Below are 21,694 nucleotides of genomic sequence, written 5' to 3' on the forward strand. Positions count from 1 at the left end.
TGTTCATTAGACTTCGAATGGCATAAAACAAATTCTCTTCGAGAATTGTTTTCGGCCGAATAGATGGAGAAAAGAAAAGAGAAGGTTTTCTTGTGTGAATTAATCTATAAACCCTTTAAATTAACCCTTCTATATATAGGGATATATTTAGGGTTTAATGACTTGGTGACCAAGTTAATCAAGGCCCTAAAAGCCTTGTAAAAACCGGCCCCCTTTTAGGGAATTAGAGTCCAATACTAATTTCCTAATTTCACATTTAATCCTCCTTTTTAATTAATTAAATACAATTAACTATTTAACTTATTTAAATTAATCATTTAGTGATCAAACTAATTAATATATTACTTTAATATATTAATTAATAATATAAATTACATTCATGTTGAGGTGTGACCCCGTAGGCTTAAATACTTCCCGGACATACGTTCATTTTACGTGATCATATTCTAACAGCGGTTGTGTTGCCTTTTATAGAGGAGAATTAGGGCAACACAACCTTACAATGATAGTGACTTAATGGTGGTTGTCGACGGTCCATTGGCTCGAAGTATTTGCAAGCAAGAGTCTTTGTCTTCTTTACCAAATCGGGTATGAACGAGAACCGTTGAATTGGTCTCAACTGTATCTCAGCCATACAAGGCAAATTACAGTTGGAAGAACCAGCATGTGACTTTTGTCTTCATCTGGTTTGAATTCTTCTCACCATGACAAACATTTGGGCAGCATATAATCCGCTGAAGAGAGTCACTGGACTCGCTGAAGACTTGCTGACGACACACGTCAGCGAGCAAGTCTGGTCAGCGAATCCAAGACTCAACAGATATATTATGCATGGAGGATGAGAGACAATCACTTCTCCAGTTCAAACAATGCCTCATTAACGAAACCAATCGTCTTGCTTTGTGGGTCGGTGAGGATAGAAAGTGTTGCAAGTGGACCGCAATTGTTTGTGATAACATCACTGGTCATGTTCATGAGATTCATCTATAGGGGGATAATTCTCTCGGTGAGGATTCTGACTCAACACAGTAGTTAGGAGGGAATTTACGTTCATCCTTGTTGCATCTGAAGCAGCTCAGACATCTGGAGTTAAGCTGCAACGACTTTGGAGGCATCCAAGTTCCATAATTCCTTGGTTCCCTTGGAAATTTAAGATATCTGAATCTCCCAGTTTCTGGATTCAGTGGAATAATCCCTCCTCAATTGGGGAATCTTTCGCGATTGCACGTCCTTAGTCTCGGAAGTTTTCATCTACCGTATGGAGGCACACGCATGATTAATATGCAATGGTTGTCAAGGCTTCGTTTGTTGCGTCGCCTCGATATGAGCGGTGTGAACATTCGAGAAGCGATCGATTGGTTTCAGGTGATCAACACCCTTCCTTCTTTGACCGAATTACACTTATCATATTGTAATCTTATGGATGTACATCCACATGTTCCTAGTTTTAATGTCACATCCCTTTCCTTGCTTGATCTTTCTTTAAACAATTTCAGTAGTCTCGTGCCACAATGGATATTCATCAGTATAACTAATTTGGTTTCTTTTGATTTAACTCGGTGTAATTTTCATAGCATTATTCATGACAATATCGATAGCTTCCGTAACTTGACTTCTCTCAAGTCGCTTCACGTTTTAGGGAACGATTTCATAATTAAACTCTTCATTAGTTTTAAAAGGTTTGTCTAGTACGGTAGCTAGTAATCTCGTGTCGTTAGAGATTGGTTCTTGCGGTGTGCCGAGTTCAATTCCTTTCACAACTTAACCTCCCTTCGTAGCCTTGACCTGTCAAGAAATCAACTTACAGAGAAAATACCTAAATCATTTGTTAACATTTGTAATTTGATAGATGTCAATTTGTCATCCAACGATTTTAGTAAAACTAGTTTAAATCATCTTCTTGGAGGTTTTCTTGATTGCGAATTACAGATTGGTCGACCTTCACCGCTGGTGGAGTTAGATGTTGTTGATTGCAATATTTCAGGTACAATTCCATATTTCATTGCGCAACTAACTTCAATGAGGAGGTTATTACTAACTACCAATAGACTTTCTGGTCCTATTCCTCACTAGATTGGACGACTATCGTCATTGGAGGAGTTACATCTTTCAAATAATCGTCTGGATGGAAACCTTCCGCATGGCCTTGGTTATCTCTCGAAGTTGGTATGGTTTACTTTTTCTAACAATTTACTAACCGGTGTTGTAACAGAAGCCCATTTTGAAAAACTACCGAGTTTGAAATTTCTAGAAGGAGGAGGTAACAACTTAAGCCTACTACCACAATTTGCGAACTGGATTCCCACATTCCAGTTGTGGTCCTTGGATTTAAGTTCATAGACTTTGGGTCCTCAATTTCCATTTTGGTTGCAAACACAGACGGAATTAAGAACTTTGTCCATAAGTAACACAGGCATTTCTTCAGCCATACCTGTGTCACTTTGGAAATCATTCCCTTATCTAAGGAGTTTAGATTTGTCTCATAATCATATCCAAGGAACCTTGTTAGATATCCCTGCAACACTAGTGTCGCTAGACCTAAATTCTAACAAGTTTTGGGGGGAATTACCTAAAGTTGCCAAATGGGTCATCTCTACATGTGTTGGATCTTTCAAGTAATTTCTTTATAGGATCAGCACATCATGTGTTGTGTTCTCATAGAGTGAAAAAGTACCCGATTCTTCTCAGAAATGCTATTAATTTGGGAAACAATCATTTGTCAGGTGTCATTCCTGATTGCTGGGACAAATGGCAGGGAATGTATTATTTAAACTTAGAGAATAATTATTTTTCTGGTGCGATTCCAGGAACATTGGGCTCTTTACGTGAGTTACAATCACTGAACATGCGTGGGAACAAGCTCTCAGGAAAAATACCTGCTTCTCTAATGAATTTGAAATATTTGATAACCCTTCAAATTAGTAGGAATGAGTTAGTTGGAAAGATTCCAAAATGGTTTGGTAACCTTTCGTATTTAAGAATTCTCAACCTTAGATCAAACAATTTTGTCGGAAATATTCCTTATGAGCTCTGTTATTCTACACATATCCAAATATTGGATCTCGCTGATAATAATCTATCTGGAAGTATTCCAAGATGTATCAACAACTTTAGTGTCCTTTCTAGCAAAAAAGTTCTGAGCGATAATCAAATATCTTTAAATGCTTTTAAAGCGTTTAATGGTAGTAATTCATTGGTGATGAAAGGACGGGATGACACATATAACTCTATTCTTGGACTGGTGATATTGTTGGACCTTTCAAGTAACAATCTTGTAGGGAACATTCCAAGTGAAATATCTTTAAATATCATTCATCATATTCTTTAAAAATCCTTATAATTCTTATAAATTCTTAAAGTTTCTTAAGTTTCCTACATCAATACAAACATCCTTTCGATTTTTAATAAGTATGTCTTTTATGGTTCGTTTTGAATATAGGAGTTTAATTTTTATATGCAACTAAAAACCAAATCAATCAAGCTGACCGATTTGTTTGGAGTTTTGGATTTTTGGGTTCTGCTATTCTTTTTTTTCGGTTTTTGGGTTCCGTTTTTTTAAGCCGTTAGTAAAAACTAGTATTCAAATCACAATACTAAAGTATTAATTACTTTTTATACTATGCCTAATTTAGTTACCCGCGTAATGCGACGACAGGGAGAAGTTGTGGCGGCGGTGACGACAGATGGCGGCTGTAACCTAAGGATGTGTTTATTAATGTAAAAATATTTGATTTAATGGAATTAATCTAAAAGTAATTAATCTCACGAAAGGTATTATAGATATATTAAATAAAAATATTCAAATTATTTAATAAAAGAGAAGGGTACTTTAGGTAATTCATAGGCTGAAAGTTAAATGATAGAAAAAAGATTATTTTCTTTATAAGGGGTATAGATTTTTTCAGAAAACAGTATGATAACCTTTTTTTGCTACTAGATAAGTGTCCGCACGTTGTGACAGTATTTTTATAAAGTGTTACTTAATTGTGGCATTACCTTTTCAAGTTGAGTACAAAAAAAAACACATGAGGGGGGAGGGGGACGAGTTGTGAGTTAAGGTTTTTGTTATGTGTTTCCGTGTGAGGGAGGAATAGAGTTTGATTTTTTAAGGACATTTTAGTCATGGTGTATAAAATGAAAATAAGGATGTATTAAGATGGATGACAAATTAGATATTCTTAAATTTAGTTTTTCTTTTTTTTTATAAAGGGTATAGAATAGATAGTTTTCAACCTACTTGTTAACTTTTCGTGCATCACCACCCGCGACCCGCCTAATCGCCTATGGGGTGATTCCCTCGGAAAACTTGCACTATCTAATGGCGGTCATAAAAATCCTATGGTCCTAAGCCTACAAGAATAAAACCCAACATCTCTTTGTAAATGAATTCAATGGTCCAAAAGTTATCCAGGCCACCCGGCCCACAACTTTTCCATCCATGATACTAAAAGTCAAAATTCTATCTACAATTACAAACTTTCATGAAGATGTGGATGACTAGTGATGATAATATTTTTTTTTTTTTGGGGACAATTCCTAAAAGAATACAAATATATGATAATATCATTAGATATAAATACGTATAAATCTGAAACAATCTATGATATGTATGTATAAAGTTATGAAAACGATATGATGTTGCTACAAGTTAAGTATGTCATGTGAGACGTCATGTTCTAGCATTTTCGATATAGATGTAATCGTACGTTAAGTCCAAAATTATGTACAAGTAAAAATGCATTCGAAGAGTCATAACAAAAATAATGTTGCTATGAAGTTATTTTGTGTGAGACACCATGCATGTTGCTAGTGTTTAAATAAATGTAATTGCTCCATGGCCATCCCAAAGGTATAGATGCATTTAATTCATTTAAATACGGAGTTATAAAATTATGAGGTTGTTTGGTTAATTAAGGGTCTTTTTTTAAAGGCTTTTTGGTAGAGGAATCTCGCCATCATGTGTCACGAATTGAATGGAAAATAGACATTTTTTTTTAAGAAAAAAAATTCATGTTTTTATAGTTTTTGTGGAGTGTTATTATAATAACATTGTGCTAAGCGACAATATTTTAGGTTGAAGTTATAGTAATAAGATTATATATATATATATATATATGGCTATCATAGTATAGAGAAAAAAATAAAGTTAACTTTTAATTCTAACCATTAAAATTCACAATCCTTTAAATCTTGGCCTTTAAAATTCAAAGTCAAATTTCTAAAATTATAAAAGTCAAAAGATATAAACATGGTAACTTTTCAATTGTATTAAACACACTAACTAATTGCTTTAAAAAATTTAAGTACATAGCACACTAAAAAAAACAAATCATACGACAATGATAAGAGTGTTTATGTATAACAACATACTTTAATTAGTTATTCTTACACTACAGTAGATAAGTTTTTTTTTTTTTGAAAGATGAATTTCTCTTACATATTTCGTGTCATGATTCGACAGCGAGAGGTCTAGCATACGTTATCTTAACCGTGTCCGCGCTAGAGAGCTCACTCGAAGTAGAAATGCCTATTTCAAATACCCAATGGGGGAAAAATTTAATTAGTTTTGAATTATATATGATGAATAATGTTTGATATTTTCACATTTTTGATCGATTAGTTTCAAATTAATGGAAGTTTTCTATTTTAGTTAATTTGGTAAATGGTAAACTTATAAACTCTCACACCAAATTTATAATTTCTAAGAAAAAAAAATACTATAAGAAAGAATATGTTAGATTTTTTTTTTGAACGGCGGATGGGAAGGTCGTTCCATCGAGTTGAGCAGTGACATCCAAACGGGCAGTATGTTTAGGGTTCGAAACGCCTTACATCGCTGGTACCCCCAAAGGGAGCCCATTACATACAAAATTTTGTAATCATAGATTCAAAAATAACTAGATGTTAGAGTTTTTACATAGATTAGAAGTGTGCTCGTGTAATACATGGCATCCAAATATTTTTTAAATGTTATCGTAAGGACATGAAGTTAAAAAGTAAGTGACGGTTTCTGGCTACTGTCATCCGTGAGAGTTGTGTAACATAGAGAGTTTAAGGTGTATCATACTACAAAGTTGAAAACCTTTGGGTAATAGTCCAGTAGCCACTAGCCACCACTTTACAGGGGAGGTCAAATTTGAGATAATCAAAGGATTATTAAGTGACTGAGAATCATTTGGACACTAGCCTGACTGCAGGATTAGTGGATACCAAATGGTACATTAGATGATTTCCATCCAATTACCTTTTTTTACTACAAAGTTGAATTTTTATTTGTATTGTTTTTACATTACCATTTGTTGTTATATTGACTTTTTAATTATGATAATATACAATATATAAACACGACCCAGTTATGTTGACATGTTGCACTCTCTGATCTAACTCTAAACATTAAAAGTTTCATGTTCAAAAGTTCAACTCGTGATCGACCCGGGTTTACAGAGTTGGCCAAGTTATAGGTTAGCGGGTTGATAAGTAAAATAAGTTGATTAAATTATAGGTTAGCGGGTTGATAAGTAAGATAAGTTGGTTAGTCAAGTATGTTTTTAAGTGGATTGGTTTTGATTAAATATGTCAAATCAGTTGTTTTTAGGTCAATTTCATAACCCAGTCAACGACCGGGTATTAGTCTAGTTTATATTGTGAGCTAGTCTTTTTTAATTCTTTCACTATAATCCAAGGCAAGTTATGACTTTTAAGAAAACTGTCTTAATAGTATATTAGTGGGTACTAAAAAAGAATATTTTAGAATTTGCTGATTTTATGAATGAGACAAAACACTATATAATGGATCCAAAATCTTTACAACTTTGATAAAATGAAGTACAAGTTATCAAAGCGGTATATAGATAGGCAATAAACTTACAAGTAACACTAATTAAGACGTTACCTCATATGAAAATAGAACAAAAGACAAATAAAGCATTACACATACTACCGAGAATCATGTGCTTGGCCAGGTCATGACCTCCCAAGTAGGGAATGCCAAAATATTGATATATCAACACTTTGTAAATCATACTTGCAAAAACATATAACTACATTATCTACATTATATTCATTTAGTCCCAACAATTATATATATATATATATATATAGGCTTAGTATGCATGATGAAAAGTTATATAAACCCTTAGAAAAGTTACTTATATAATAAGCTATTACTACTTTATAAAGCATTTAACCCCTTCTCTGTCTCATATCTTCTTCGGGTTTTGGGACAATGGAGGCGAACTTGACAGAGCCGCCCACAAGAACATACATCAAAGGCAATCAGAATCGTTTGCACCACCACCACCATTACGACATTCTCTCAGGATCCACCATTCTACTAGTAGCGGTTCCCATTGTGATCATCATCTTACTAATTGCAATTATGTTGATTGTAGCATTGCTCCGTCGTGTAAACTCCCGAAAACAGAATGGGAAAACCGATGATGGCAACAAAGATTGCATGTTCGTTGCTCATAGCATCATCACATTCAATGGTACCAAAGGTAATCATTTAAATAAACTACATTTGACGTTTAGTTGTCTAAGACTCTCAGTATTGCGTTTTGAAGAGATTATCTAATTATTGCATTTGTATAACATAGATAGTTAAAAGAAAAATCTGGGAGAAGAAATTAGTTAATTTCTTATGTTTTCTGGTTAATAATTAAATTTTAGAAAAGTATATGTTGAAACATGTTTTTTTAATGAAAAATTAAAAATGTAAAAATCTATTTTAGAAATGCAATTCGAAACATGCTCAAGTTGTACACAGTATATGTTTTTTTCTAAACTTACCTTTGACTTGTTTAAATTCAGACAAAATATATATATATAATTTTTGTTTGATGTAGTATTTGAGAATGGGTTAGCTAACGTATTAAAGGCGTACAAATGCAAAAGCTTACAAAACATTAAAAAAGACTCCTGACAAAATGATACGATGCAACTCCATTTTAGGCTTAACTGCTGTTATACTGCTAGGCTCGGTAATTACTATTCTTGTAATGTTTATGTATGGTTTATTTCTCGGGACATGGTTGGGACTTCATCAAAAACACCACGAGGTGAAAACCAGTGGTTCGGCCCTGGTTGGTTGGGAGTTTTTCTCGTGTCTTTTTGACACGAGTTTTTCACTCATTTTGAAGTCCTCGCAGTTAATGTACCGGGAGGTGTCTAGATAGTTTGTTGCTTGGTTTCTCTTCTAGATTGTAATTGTATTTGTATTTTTCGGTAACTAGCATCTTGTTAGTTTACCTTGTTAATATATATATATTTCTTGCCGTTCAAAAAAAAAAATGTGGGAAAAAAGAGAAAAGAAAAACCGAGAGAAATGAAATTCTATGTGAATGGTCAGTTATGTCAATCTTAATAAAAGATTTTTTAACATATTTTTCATACAACAATGGTACCAATCCTGTCATGTAGGGGCTACTTGATTTGTAAAATATTGATAATTTTACCTCTTATTTGAAGATAGAAATTCCAGCCAGAGTTTCTATCACTTCTCCTTGTAAAAACAAATTCTATAAAAAGTGTAAAATTTTTATAAATCTTTTTCAATATACTCGTAATTGATAAGAATGTAGGAGATATATTGCATATTGTTGTACATAATATATATATATATATATATATATGTACTTTAAAAGGTGACAAAACTAAAATACATTGTTATTTTAGATAATTAGCTTTTTGAAAACTTAGGACCCATATATACTCTATTTATGTAAATGAATATAAATTTTCTAGAAAAAAAAAATACTTTAACAAAAATTATGTTGGAACTGGCATAAAGATAATTTGGCCACTCAAATAGTTCAATCAATTTAATTTATACAAATATTTGATGTAAACTAACAATAAAACATTTTATGGCTTAGATATGAAGAAGGGATGTGTATATGGAGGAAACCAATGCAACTTGTCATCTGCAACATATAAAGGGGTACAAGTATTCACATACAAGGAGTTGGAATTGGCTACGGATGGCTTCACCGAAACTAATCTTGTGGGTTCAGGAGGGTTCGGTATGGTTTACCGTGGTGTTCTGCGTGATGGCACCCTTTCCGCTGTTAAAATGCTTCACAGGGAAGGCAAACAAGGCGAACGTGCTTTTCGCTCAGAGGTACTAAATTATGTTATACATTTAAGTTACAAATTCAACTTTAGCAAGCATTTGCTCAAGATATTTTTCTCTTGGCATTAAGAACTAGTTTTAGGGACATCAATCGAATTTGATAGTGAAATACTTGATGAAATGCAGGTGGATTTACTAAGTCGTTTGCAATGTCCATACTTGGTGGATTTACTTGGATACTGTGCTGATAATCAACACAGGCTGCTTGTATTCGAATACATGCCCAATGGTACTCTTCACGACCACCTTCACCTTTCTGATAATCGATCTCCCCTGTTGAATTGGGCTATCCGATTGAGAATTGCCCTTGATTGTGCAAGAGCCCTTGAGTTCCTCCATGAGCACACTGCCCCATCTGTAATACACCGTGATTTCAAGTCTACCAACATCCTATTGGATGAAAACTTCCGAGGAAAGGTGTCTGATTTTGGTTTGGCCAAGATCGGGTCAGACAAACTCAATGGCCTGATCTCGACCCGTGTTTTGGGAACCACCGGTTATTTGGCACCCGAGTGAGTTTTTTATGTTCTGTTATGACCCATTTGCCTAATGTGAAGTACCAGCATGATATTAAGTAAATATACAATCAAACATATTATACTTTTGATGATGTTAGGTATGCTTCAACTGGAAAACTCACAACAAAATCAGATGTTTATAGCTATGGCGTCGTTTTGCTAGAGCTTTTAACGGGTCGTGTACCTATTGACACCAAGCGTCCACCCGGTGAGCATGTCCTTGTCTCATGGGTAAGTACATTGTAGTGTTTCCCTACATAAATGTCTGAACGTGCACACCTAATGGTCCTAATGGGAAGTGCTCACGGCATATGCACTTAACTTTACCTCCATGGTTGAACTCTTTAGGCTCTTCCAAGGTTAACAAATAGAGCTGCAGTTGTGGAGATGGTCGACCCGAGTCTACATGGCCAATTTTCAAGAAAGGATCTAATTCAGGTAAGTTTTAAATAGCTCCACACCAATCATGACCATGTCAGGTACTCAGATGATTGATTAATGTATGTCTTGTTTATGCAGGTTGCAGCTATTGCAGCCATGTGTGTACAAACAGAAGCCGATTATCGACCTTTAATGACAGATGTAGTCCAATCCTTGATTCCTATAGTGCACAACCTATCTTTTGGGAGTTCAACAAGTTCTTTTAGGTTCAGTAAGAGAGTAAGCCCAAGAGGATAGGGGTTGCTAGATGGGGTAACGGCGGATAACTTTGGTCAAGATAAAGATCGCAGGTTCAAATCTATTTTCCACTTCACAAGATGGTATCCCAAGACAGTTTTTTTGTTTGAAAGGTGTGAATTACTCGAGAATCTCAGGAGGTCTATTGCCTAGGGAAGGGTCCAGTTGGGCCCAATGTACCACGAAATTAAGGTCTCTCTGTCTTTCCAAGCGTGATTTGTATGGTAGTCGTCCATATATTTGATTAAATTCGGTACAAAACTAAAAGGGGGGAAAAGAGCTAATAACTCAATTCACTAATTCAGTTCGACCTATTGTGAAATGGGTCGAAATTGCCACCTCTACTTGCTTAGTCTAGCAACCTACAATTCTATATTTGGTATCTATTTTCTATTAATAAGTTAGTTCTTGTCTTCAAATGTGATTGTGCCTTGTGATAAGTAAATGACAGTTCCATAACCACACTCGGTATGACTACAAAAGTTCCGATGATTTCACAAAAAAATGATTTAGTATGCATTCTGTATTCTCATAACTACATTATTTCTGGAATAAGGGAAAAGAGTTGTGTTTGGAGGAAGTTGTTTCTTTTCTTTTGCTTGCATCATTTAAAATTTAAGTCTTGATATTTGTTAATTGTTGTTTATGATTTTCCTGATGGCTGACCAGTTTAAGCGTTTGTATGACACTTTCCATGAACATTCAAACGTTCGATTCCTAAGCATCCCTCATCAGTTGAAACGTCTACACAGGCTTTCACTCCAAGTGAAGCTAAAGATGACAAGGAAACAGGGCGCTTGAGCAAGCGTATAAGAAAAAACCTAATCTGTCCGTAAAACCTAATCTTTGGATTGTTTTTGCTCATGAGCACAGAAGAAAGAAATTCAGTATCAATTTGAAGATAAGTTCAACTGTGAGAAATTGTTGGAGACCGAAAAAGAACACCAATTCATTGCAATGATTCCAATGTCAAAAATGGCGGGGCAATACTCACGTATTAATACTTTGCACATCAAGGGATTGTCATACTAAGTAGTGTACAAAATAAAACTTTTAAGGAATTGCTCAAACAATGGAGAAACACGCTAATTGTCTGCTCCGAATGCAACATTAATCCGAAATGGATAGTAGAATATATTTCGTGTCTTGTCCAAACGGAGGATCCAACACTAATAGCATACATTTCCTTAGTTTGGATATGTAGAAGAACATCCCTTCTGATGGTTATTTTACGCAGAAGTATTTTGTTGCAAGAAAGATATTAAAATTGAATAATTCTTTCTCAAGACATTTGTTTGAGAAAGAAAATATTAAGCTTGGAATAAGAAAAATGAAGAACAATTAGTAAGGATTGTTATGGATGGAAAGTTTTATGTATAGGAAGGATGACAAGAAAAATGGAAGAAAATCAAAGGTAAAGGAAAGAACAAAGATTGAAGGAAAGAAAAAAGAGCTTGAGCAAAAACTATACTAACCTCACGCGAGGCATTTTGATGGATGGTGTTAAAGTCTGAATTAGGGAAAAGCTCACTTTTGATATCTATCTCCTAGGGGAGAGCAAAAACCGAAAACCGAACGAAATCCATTGGTTTGGTTTTCGTTTTTTAAAAACCGAACGGATCGGTTCGGTTTTCGGTTTCATATGCCAAAAAACCGATCAAAACCGAACCGAACTAAATATATTTTAATTTATTTTATTTTTATATCATATTACATTTATATTTATTACTTATAATTTATAAATATGTTAATAATTTAATCTTTTTATCTTTTTATTGTACAAATCTATACAAATTGTATATTTTTAATAAAAACGTGCAGTAAAAACAATCCGTTTTATAAAAGTTATACAAATTTTAACGCCTAAAAAATACAATTACTTAATAAAAAACTTCTCTGTATTTGAATTTTTATATCATATTTTTTTTCTTAACAATTGAAAGTTAAATTTATATCATAATATTTAAAAAAAAAATTTTTAAAAAAAATTTATTAAAAAAACCGAAATCGATCCAAACCGAACCGAAAAACCGAGAAACCAAACTGAACAAAAACCGAATCCAATGGTTTTGGATTTCTAAAAACCGAATAGATCGGTTTTAGGAAAAAACCGAACCAAACCGTTTCATACTCACCCCTACTATCTCCGTATAAAGGATCGTCAATGTCAATTTGAAAATAAAGAGACCAAATTTGATTATTTAATAAAACCACAAAGACCATCCATGCAAATATACAATTAACTCCCTTATTTTTATTCATTAAAAAAAAAAAAGAGAGATCACACTTTTCATTCCCAAAAGAGGTATAAATTTCACTTTTCAATCATCCCGAAGTAAAAAAATCAAACAGAAAAAACCCTTAAAATTGGCACTTTTAGCAATTTCCGTTCCAATGTAAATGACGTTAACAATTTGTCGTTAAGTCCTCTCACGTGTATTTCCCGTGAAGGCAAGAAAGTTTTTCGACATTTTTCGCAAATGTAAATTGCAGATTTCGTATCTCAAGTTGTCAAATTTGGCAATTTTCATCCCTCAAAAAAAAGGAAATAATTTTTCAAAAAAAACGTGTTTTAAAACAAACATAAAATGATTGTTTTTTTATTCTGAAAAGTGAGAAATTTGAAAACATGATTTAAAAAGTGTTATCTTTTGGTTCAAAAAATATCTTTAAAGAAAAGTTTTAAAAATTGGTTGTTTGTGTTTATTTAATGATATCAAAGATTAAAAAGTAAATTCAAAATAAACTATTAAAAAAAATCATAAATCATAAAAAGAATTTTCTTTACTTATAAAACTAAATTTTGAAATGATACATATTAAATTGGGTTAGTTTTTAAAAAATATTATTAAAAAAAAAACGAAAACAAAAAATTTTAGAAAGTGTTTTAAAAAAGACATAAAAGGATTATTATTTTATTCGAAAATGAAAAGGAGAAAACTAGAAAACTTGAGGGACGAAAACTGAAATTTAGTTTTGCAAAAAATGTAGAAAGACTTTCTTCCACGTGAAACCCGCAAGATTGTTAACGCCAAGCACCAAAGACGAATATTGCTAGAAAGGCCAAATTCCAAGAGTTCTTTCGTAATTTTCACTCCAGAGGTAAAAAGTGAAAATGATGCCTACCTCGGGTTTCTGATTTAGTTCTTGGATTCTTTTGACTTGGTCTGCATGTGATCTAAGTTGTCACACAGATCAGCTTTCGATCTACCCTCTAAGTTGAGCTTATCAATTTCAGCATTTGCATCATCCAACTCTTCTTCCATGTACACGTTTTTTTACATATTTATTGATATATTCACGACACTCTAACTTTAATATTACAAAGATAATATAATGATTATCATCATGTATGACTTGAAAATTATTAACAATTCAACAAAAAGATTAATAATTATAAAAAAAAAGTGTTTCATGAAAGACTTGTGGGTCATTTTGACGCATTTCCCCACCCAGCCACCCATGCTAAAAAGGATCACCAGCATACCCAAGGTACAAAAATCCACAAATATATTCCAGCAGGTAACAAATATATTCCAGCAGGTAACAAAAATCCATCGAAAGCATTAGCATATGGAGCTACATTCCAAGGACTGCAATGCAAATAATATCAATTAAATTAAAAGCAAGCTTAATAGCGAGAGAAATACTAAACGTCAAACCAAACCAAACTTACACGACGATCCTCCTCACAAGAAGACGGCTAGCCTGTCGTTTCGAAAGGCTTGTTATTATTTTTAGTTAAAAGATATACACGGATCCTGCTATTGCTGAAAACAACAAAATTTGATTAGTTTTTAAGAAAATAAAATTGATGCGAATGGAAATGAATGGATACATCATACATTTAATTATTAAGTGATTTACTATTATACCCTCTATCTTGTTGGAAATTTTATGTAATAACATAGAATATCCAAGTTAATAGATATGTTAAAAGGAGTTGAAAGAATAATTAACTAATGTGAGTGTGTCCCACATTGGTAGAAGAATAAACATTAAGTATGTTTATAAGGAGGAGTGTTGGAGGAATTATAATTCCTTATAAGGGGCTACACCCCAAGTGAGCTAGGAGGGTGCGAAGCACCCGACGCGCCCGCGCCCGGGACCGGGACCGGGGGCGATGAGGCGTAATGTGGCATAATAACAAGAAAACTAAAACTTTCTCCATCCTGGATCATCTTCAATACTCTTTCTCTTTCACTCCACTTCAAGAAGTTCTTGAAGGTAAATTCTGGGTTGTGGTTGACTCCGGCAGTACTAACTGCTTTGGCTGTTGTACCCTGGGAAACTGTCGGGTTCACTTGGGTGGCCCGAAATCAGTTTTAAGGGACCTTGGTTTAACCATATCCTCAGCCCGTTTTTGCCTTTCTTTCTGTTTCTGTTTTATTCTTTACTTTGCTTTCTTGTAATGTTTTGTACTACTTCCTTTACTTGTAATTCGAATGTATCTTCAATAAAATTGTTGTTTTCTTGAATGGTGTTCTAACAATCTTAAAACTGAATTCCTTTCTTCACCATTCTGTTAATTCGAATTACAGAAATATGTTTTTTCAAAACTTTATTATGTACTTTTCTGTAAAGTTATTCATTTAAATTAGTCTTTACTTTCTGCAAGTTTTAGTAAAACTTTGATTGTTCTATTTCAGAAATGGCTACTGAAATGAACTCTTCTACTAATGGAACTACTTCTTCTACCACCACCAACACCGTTGGTGCAAATGTTTCTCAATCTGTAGGACTTACTGTCTCTACAAGCATGGGACCTTTAGTAGGTACCCAAGCTGCCCAAACTATGGCCAACCACTGTGAAAAACCAGAAAAGTTTTCTGGAAATAACTTCAAGATGTGGCAACAAAAGATGTTGTTCTATTTGACCACTTTGAATCTTGCGAGATTCGTAACTGAAACAGCACCTCAAATTCCTGAAGGTTCTACTGATGCTCAATCAGTAAGTGCTGTTGATGCTTGGAAGCATTCTGAATATCTATGCCGAAACTATGTGTTAAATGGTCTAGTTGATTCACTGTATAATGTATTTTGCAAAATAACAACTGCAAAAGATTTATGGGAATCTTTGCAAAAGAAATACAAAACCGAAGATGCCGGAACTAAAAAGTTCATAGTTGCAAGGTTTTTAGAGTTTAAAATGGTTGACTCTAAAACTGTTATGGCACAGGTTGAAGAATTGCAAATTATAATCAGTGAAATCTTATCAGAAGGAATGGTTCTTGGTGAAACATTTCAAGTTGCTTCCATGATTGAAAAGTTGCCCCCAAGTTGATTGGATTTTAAAAATTACCTTAAGCATAAGCGAAAGCAAATGACCGTTGAAGAGCTTGTTGTTCGTCTTCGAATTGAGGAAGACAATAGAGGTGCTCAAAATGGTGGTCATATTGAAGGTCTTGCTAAGGCCAACTTTGTTGAACATGGACAAAGTTCCAAAGGAAAAGGTAATTTCAAGGGTAAAGGGAAAGGTCCTATTAATAAGAACAAGGGAAAAAGGATGGATTTGAGTCCAAAGAATGGTGGTGTGAAGAAGAAGGTTAGTTTGTTCAAAGGGAAGTGTTACAATTGTGGTGAATCTGGTCACCGAGCTGATCAATGCAAGAATCCAAGGAAGGAAAGGGCAAATATGATCGTAGATGACATGCCTCTTGTTGCTATGATTTCTGACCTCACGGCTAAGTTGGAAGAGGTCAATCTTACCACCGATGGAATCAAAGGATGGTGGGTTGATACGGGTGCAACCCGTCATGTGTGTCCGGATAAGACTATGTTCCATAACTTGAAAGAAATATCCGGTGAAGAAAAGTTGTATATGGGAAATGCCGCCACCGCCGATATCAAGGGTGAAGGCGATGTGATCCTCAAGTGGACTTCGGGGAGAGAGCTCAAGTTAACCAATGTGTTGTATGTTCCCGAATTGCGCAAGAGTCTTGTGTCGGGTTGGTTGCTTAACAAGAATGGGTTTCGTTTAGTGTTTGAAAGTGATAAGTTTGTGTTAACTAAACGTGGTTTGTATGTTGGTCAAGGTTATGCCCTTAATGGGATGTTTAAGCTCAATGTTGTACCTATTAAGCAAGTGAATGAAAATGCTTCTACTTCCGCTTATTTAATTGAGTCTTCTAATATTTGGCATAATCGTCTTGGACATGTGAATTTTAATTCAATGCGTCGTTTAATTAAGTTAAATTGTATACCATCTTTTAACATTGATTCTAATTCTAAATGTCCAACTTGTGTTGAAGCTAAACAAACCACGAAATCTTTCAACTCTATTGAACGAAACACCGAGCCACTTGATTTAATCCATACCGATGTATGTGATTTTAGATCGATTCCCACTCGAGGTGGTAACAAATATTTCATTACATTTATTGATGATTGTACAAGATATTGCTATGTATAGTTACTAAAGAGCAAGAATGAAGCAATAGATAAGTTTATCTTGTACAAAAATGAAGTTGAGAATCAACTCAACAAAAAGATTAAAAGATTAAGGAGCGTTAGAGGAGGTGAATATGTTTCTCCATTTGCTGAAATTTGTGCTCAAAATGGTATTATCCATGAGCAAACAGCTCCTTATACCCCACAACAAAATGGCATTGCTGAAAGGAAAAATCGAACTCTTAAAGAAATGATGAATGCCATGTTAATAAGCTCAGGCTTAGGACAAGATATGTGGGGAGATGCAGTTTTATCGGCAAACTATCTTTTGAACAAGATACCTTTCAAGAAAAAGGATGTTACACCTTATGAGTTATGGTTTAATAGAAAACCATCCTATAAGTTCTTGAAAGTGTGGGGGTGTTTAGCAAAGGTAGTGGTTCCACCACCTAAAGTTCAAAAGATAGGACCAAAAACTGTTGATTGTGTATTCATAGGATATGCTAAACATGGTAGCGATTGTGAATCCTCAAATCTTGCTGAACATAGTAGTGCATATCGGTTTCTAGTACATGAGTCTAAGAACCCGGAAATACACAAAAACAGTATACTTGAGTCAAGAAATGCTTCGTTTTTTGAAAATGTGTTTCCTCGTTTGGATCGAGGAAAAGCTTCTACATCAACTCCGGTTGATAAGATTGTTCCAGATGATCATCAAGAACAATCAGAGGAAGAAGAAGTAGAACCACGAAGAAGCAAAAGGCAAAAGATTGAAAAATCTTTCGGGCCTGATTTTGTTTCTTATATGGTTATGAGTGAACCTCAAACATATCATGAAGCGGTTACTTCACAAGAAGCGCCTCAATGGAAAGAAGCCATTAAGAGTGAAATTGATTCTATTTTGCAGAATCATACTTGGGAATTAGTTCGTCTTCCACCTGGTTGTAAACCACTTGAACATCGTTGGATATTCAAGAAAAAGATGAAATCTGATGGCTCTATTGATAAGTACAAGGCAAGACTTGTGGTCAAAGGATATAGACAAAAGAAAGATCTTGATTACTTTGACACATATGCGCCTGTAACTCGAGTAACTTCGATCAGATTGGTGCTTGCAATTGCAGCATTGAGAAATTTGGAAATACATCAAATGGATGTAAAAACCACATTTCTCAATGGTGAGCTTGATGAAGAAATATATATGGAACAACCTGAGGGTTTTTCCGCTCCTGGCCAGGAGGACAAAGTTTGTAAACTTGTCAAGTCTTTGTACGGATTGAAACAAGCTCCAAAGCAATGGCACCAAAAGTTTGATCAAGTCATGCTCGACAATGGTTTCAGGATTAATGAGTGTGATAAATGTGTTTATGTCAAAGATATATCTAAGGGATATGTTATACTTTGTCTATATGTCGATGACATACTCATTGTGGCTAGTGATGATAGTATGATCAAATCTACCAAAGACATGTTGAAGGCAAGATTTGACATGAAGGATATGGGTTTAGCAGATGTCATTCTTGGAATGAAAATTACTCGAACCCAAGATGGTCTAGTGTTAAGTCAATCTCACTATGTAGACAAGATCCTTGAGAAATTCAGTCCCGAGGACTCAAGAGTCGCTCGATCTCCAATAGATACCACGCAACATCTATCGAAAAATAGAGGTGAAGGTGTTGCTCAATTGGAGTACTCAAGGGTAATTGGCAGCTTAATGTATCTCATGACAAGTACTAGGCCTGACTTAGCCTATGCTGTTAGTAGGCTAAGTAGATATACTAGTAATCCTAGTTTGGAACATTGGAAGGCTATGACTAGGTTACTAGGATACTTGAGATATACAAAGAATTATGGGCTGCACTTTGGTCGAGATCCAGCTGTATTGGAAGGATATAGTGATGCTAATTGGATATCCGATATAAAAGATTCCAAATCCACAAGTGGATATGTATTTACTCTTGGAGGAGCAGCTATAACTTGGAAATCGTCCAAGCAAACGCTAATTGCTAGATCCACAATGGAATCTGAATTTATAGCATTGGATAAAGCTGGAGAAGAAGCAGAATGGCTACGACATTTCTTGGAATATGTTCCAAGATGGCCAAAGCCATTAACGGCTATTTGTATACATTGTGATTGCCAATCGGCTATTGGTAGAGCTCAAAATACAATGTATAATGACAATTCAAGACATATTCGTCGTAGGCATAATAGTATACGACAACTGCTCACAACAGGGGTTATCACTGTTGACTATGTTAGGTCAAAGGATAACATTGCGGATCCGCTAACTAAAGGTTTAAGTAGTGAGGCAGTTTATAAGTCATCAAGAGGAATTGGACTAAAGCCCATTGAGTAAATTTGTACGAAGGAAAACCTAACCTAGATGTAAATGGAGATCCCATGATCTAGGTTCAATAGGACAACCTAATTGTACGAATAGAGGAGGTCATTGTGGGGAGTACCCCAAACATCAAAGGGAGTTTTCAGTCACTGTGGGGGGAGAACCCACCACAATAAAGTGAGTTGCAAATTTTCCTAGTCCATTCCTATATCAAATCAATGATATCATAGAGGTTAAGCTTATAGCTTTTAATGATTGTGAGCAATCACCTATGTTAGAGAGAAGTGTGGTCGCTTCGAATGGAATTGTAGGGGCGCAATTCCTAGAGCTCTCGCAGAACCAGGATAGTGTTCCATGACCATAACGGACACGAAAGTGAGGGGTTAACCAGACTAGGGAAAATATTGTGTGATGTGCAATAACGTCTACGTAAAAAGGAGTTAGTTCAAAGACATCAAGTTCTACTAACTGCTAGGAGACTAAGTGCACTCACAAAGGAAAGTTCAAAGGGTAACACCTACTTATTCTGCAATACTTGACTGTCGGAATTTATCTTTAATAACCATATCTATTAATGTGGGGGATTGTTGGAAATTTTATGTAATAACATAGAATATCCAAGTTAATAGATATGTTAAAAGGAGTTGAAAGAATAATTAACTAATGTGAGTGTGTCCCACATTGGTAGAAGAATAAACATTAAGTATGTTTATAAGGAGGAGTGTTGGAGGAATTATAATTCCTTATAAGGGGCTACACCCCAAGTGAGCTAGGAGGGTGCGAAGCACCCGACGCGCCTGCGCCCGTACCCGAGCCCGAGCCCGAGACCGGGACCGGGGGCGTGGGCGATGAGGCGTAATGTGGCGTTTTAGTGGCGCACTTTGCAAAATCTGGAACAACACTTGCATTAGTTCAGCAAGTGACATCTGTTTTAATGTGTTGTTAACCTTCTTATGTTAACAGGTGTTTCCCACTTAACAAAATCTGATTTATATATGTTTTGTAAATGATCAGAATGATAATAACAAGAAAACTAAAACTTTCTCCATCCTGGATCATCTTCAATACTCTTTCTCTTTCACTCCACTTCAAGAAGTTCTTGAAGGTAAATTCTGGGTTGTGGTTGACTCCGGCAGTACTAACTGCTTTGGCTGTTGTACCCTGGGAAACTGTCGGGTTCACTTGGGTGGCCCGAAATCAGTTTTAAGGGACCTTGATTTAACCATATCCTCATCCCGTTTTTGCCTTTCTTTCTGTTTCTGTTTTATTCTTTACTTTGCTTTCTTGTAATGTTTTGTACTACTTCCTTTACTTGTAATTTTGTTGTTGTAATTCGAATGTATCTTCAATAAAATTGTTGTTTTCTTGAATGGTGTTCTAACATATCTTTCTATAATCTTCTTCTTAAATTAACTCACCTATTTGTTCGCGCCAAAAGTCTTGCCTTTTTTTTCCCTCCATAGTCCATACAGATAATGAGACACATATTGTGATAAAAAAAAAAAAAAAAATTTAAAAACAAACAAAAAAAAATATTGTGAATTTGTGATAATTTAGAAATGATAATTTTAAAAAGTCATCAAGTAGACAAGTAGCAGGTGGCGATTGGTGGTGATGCCGGCAACAGCGATGGCGACGAGCAGTGTAGATTATTGATGTAATGTAGTTTTAATTAATTGTTTAAAACTTCAAAATATCTAAAAGTGTCTCACGACGACTCGAGAGTTATTAAAAGTCAAGTAAACTTAAAAGACAATTGAACCATGCACACCAATTCATAGTGTAAGATCATCAATCCAAATTCCAAACTCAACCTTAATGGTGTGTTGTTTTACTTTAGGCTATAAAAGAAAAGAAATAAGTGAAAGTGATATTATTATTTTTCCACATCCCATAAATAGGGGGAAGAAAACTTGACAAAATCAACTACAAAATCATTTCCTTTCTCATTGAAGTGATTTTTACACGGAAGAAAATGATTCTTGTACGGAAATATTGAATAAATAGACTATTTTGCCCTTATCTATTCTCCTTCATTATCTATCTTTATTTAGTTATTTATTTATGAGTATTTTTTTTTGACTTTTTAACCATCAAAACTAATATACTCAGAAAGCATTAGTCCCCTATTTTCTTTCATGGATGTTTTTGATATCCTATCAGGTAGCTTTACATATATTCTGACTTTTCCATGCACAAAAACGTATTAACAAAAAGAAGACCATAAGCTATTAAACCCATAAACTTCAAATTCATTTATCTGATTCAACACACCATACCCACTCACGATCCGAAGGGGGCTGGTAATTCAAGCAAATTAAAAACCACAAGTTTTCAATCTATTTCGTTCTTATTTTTTACAAAATATAGTCTTCGTTTTTCTAAAGTATTATTTTTTAAAAAGGGATTTGAAGGAAACTGAAATCACAATATCTAACTTGAGATCGAATTGAAGTTGATGATGATAGATATAATTGTGATTCATTGATTTGATGCTTATGAAATATAATTTATAAGCTACATGTTTGGGGAATGTTATTGGCAGGTATATCCATATCGAATTGTTGATAAGTCATGTAAGTTGGTGGAAATATGAAAAGCTTGAAGGTTGTGGGATATGATGGGGAAGAT

At 34.6% G+C, this 21,694-nt stretch overlaps 2 protein-coding genes across 2 annotated transcripts; both read left to right on the plus strand.

Annotated features, from left to right (window-relative positions):
* The first annotated feature begins 1,286 nt into the window (after nucleotides 1-1,286).
* On the plus strand, nucleotides 1,287-3,328 carry LOC122604525 (receptor-like protein 9DC3). Its single transcript, XM_043777412.1, has 3 exons — nucleotides 1,287-1,365; nucleotides 1,850-1,984; nucleotides 2,631-3,328. Exons 1-3 carry the CDS (start codon nucleotides 1,287-1,289, stop codon nucleotides 3,326-3,328), a joined length of 912 nt encoding a protein of 303 aa, XP_043633347.1.
* A 3,796-nt stretch (nucleotides 3,329-7,124) lies between these two features.
* LOC122605882 (probable serine/threonine-protein kinase PBL7) lies at nucleotides 7,125-10,748 on the plus strand. The gene is made up of 6 exons (XM_043778840.1): nucleotides 7,125-7,499; nucleotides 8,877-9,121; nucleotides 9,260-9,645; nucleotides 9,750-9,882; nucleotides 10,000-10,089; nucleotides 10,171-10,748. Exons 1-6 carry the CDS (start codon nucleotides 7,226-7,228, stop codon nucleotides 10,327-10,329), a joined length of 1,287 nt encoding a protein of 428 aa, XP_043634775.1. The 5' UTR covers nucleotides 7,125-7,225; the 3' UTR covers nucleotides 10,330-10,748.
* The last annotated feature ends 10,946 nt before the right edge of the window (nucleotides 10,749-21,694 follow it).

The sequence above is a fragment of the Erigeron canadensis genome, chromosome 6 (genome assembly GCF_010389155.1).
Source record: "Erigeron canadensis isolate Cc75 chromosome 6, C_canadensis_v1, whole genome shotgun sequence".
NCBI lineage: Eukaryota > Viridiplantae > Streptophyta > Magnoliopsida > Asterales > Asteraceae > Erigeron > Erigeron canadensis.

Excerpts from the sequence above, each read along its gene's own strand:
- LOC122604525 (XM_043777412.1), top strand. The coding sequence starts at position 1,287 with ATGGTTGTCAAGGCTTCGTTTGTTGCGTCGCCTCGATATGAGCGGTGT. Across the intron at positions 1,366-1,849 it reads AAGCGATCGATTGGTTTCAG|ATGTCAATTTGTCATCCAAC; the intron begins GTGATCAACACC and ends GTAATTTGATAG. Across the intron at positions 1,985-2,630 it reads TGTTGATTGCAATATTTCAG|GATCAGCACATCATGTGTTG; the intron begins GTACAATTCCAT and ends ATTTCTTTATAG.
- LOC122605882 (XM_043778840.1), top strand. The coding sequence starts at position 7,226 with ATGGAGGCGAACTTGACAGAGCCGCCCACAAGAACATACATCAAAGGC. Across the intron at positions 9,122-9,259 it reads AACGTGCTTTTCGCTCAGAG|GTGGATTTACTAAGTCGTTT; the intron begins GTACTAAATTAT and ends GATGAAATGCAG. Across the intron at positions 9,646-9,749 it reads ACCGGTTATTTGGCACCCGA|GTATGCTTCAACTGGAAAAC; the intron begins GTGAGTTTTTTA and ends TGATGATGTTAG.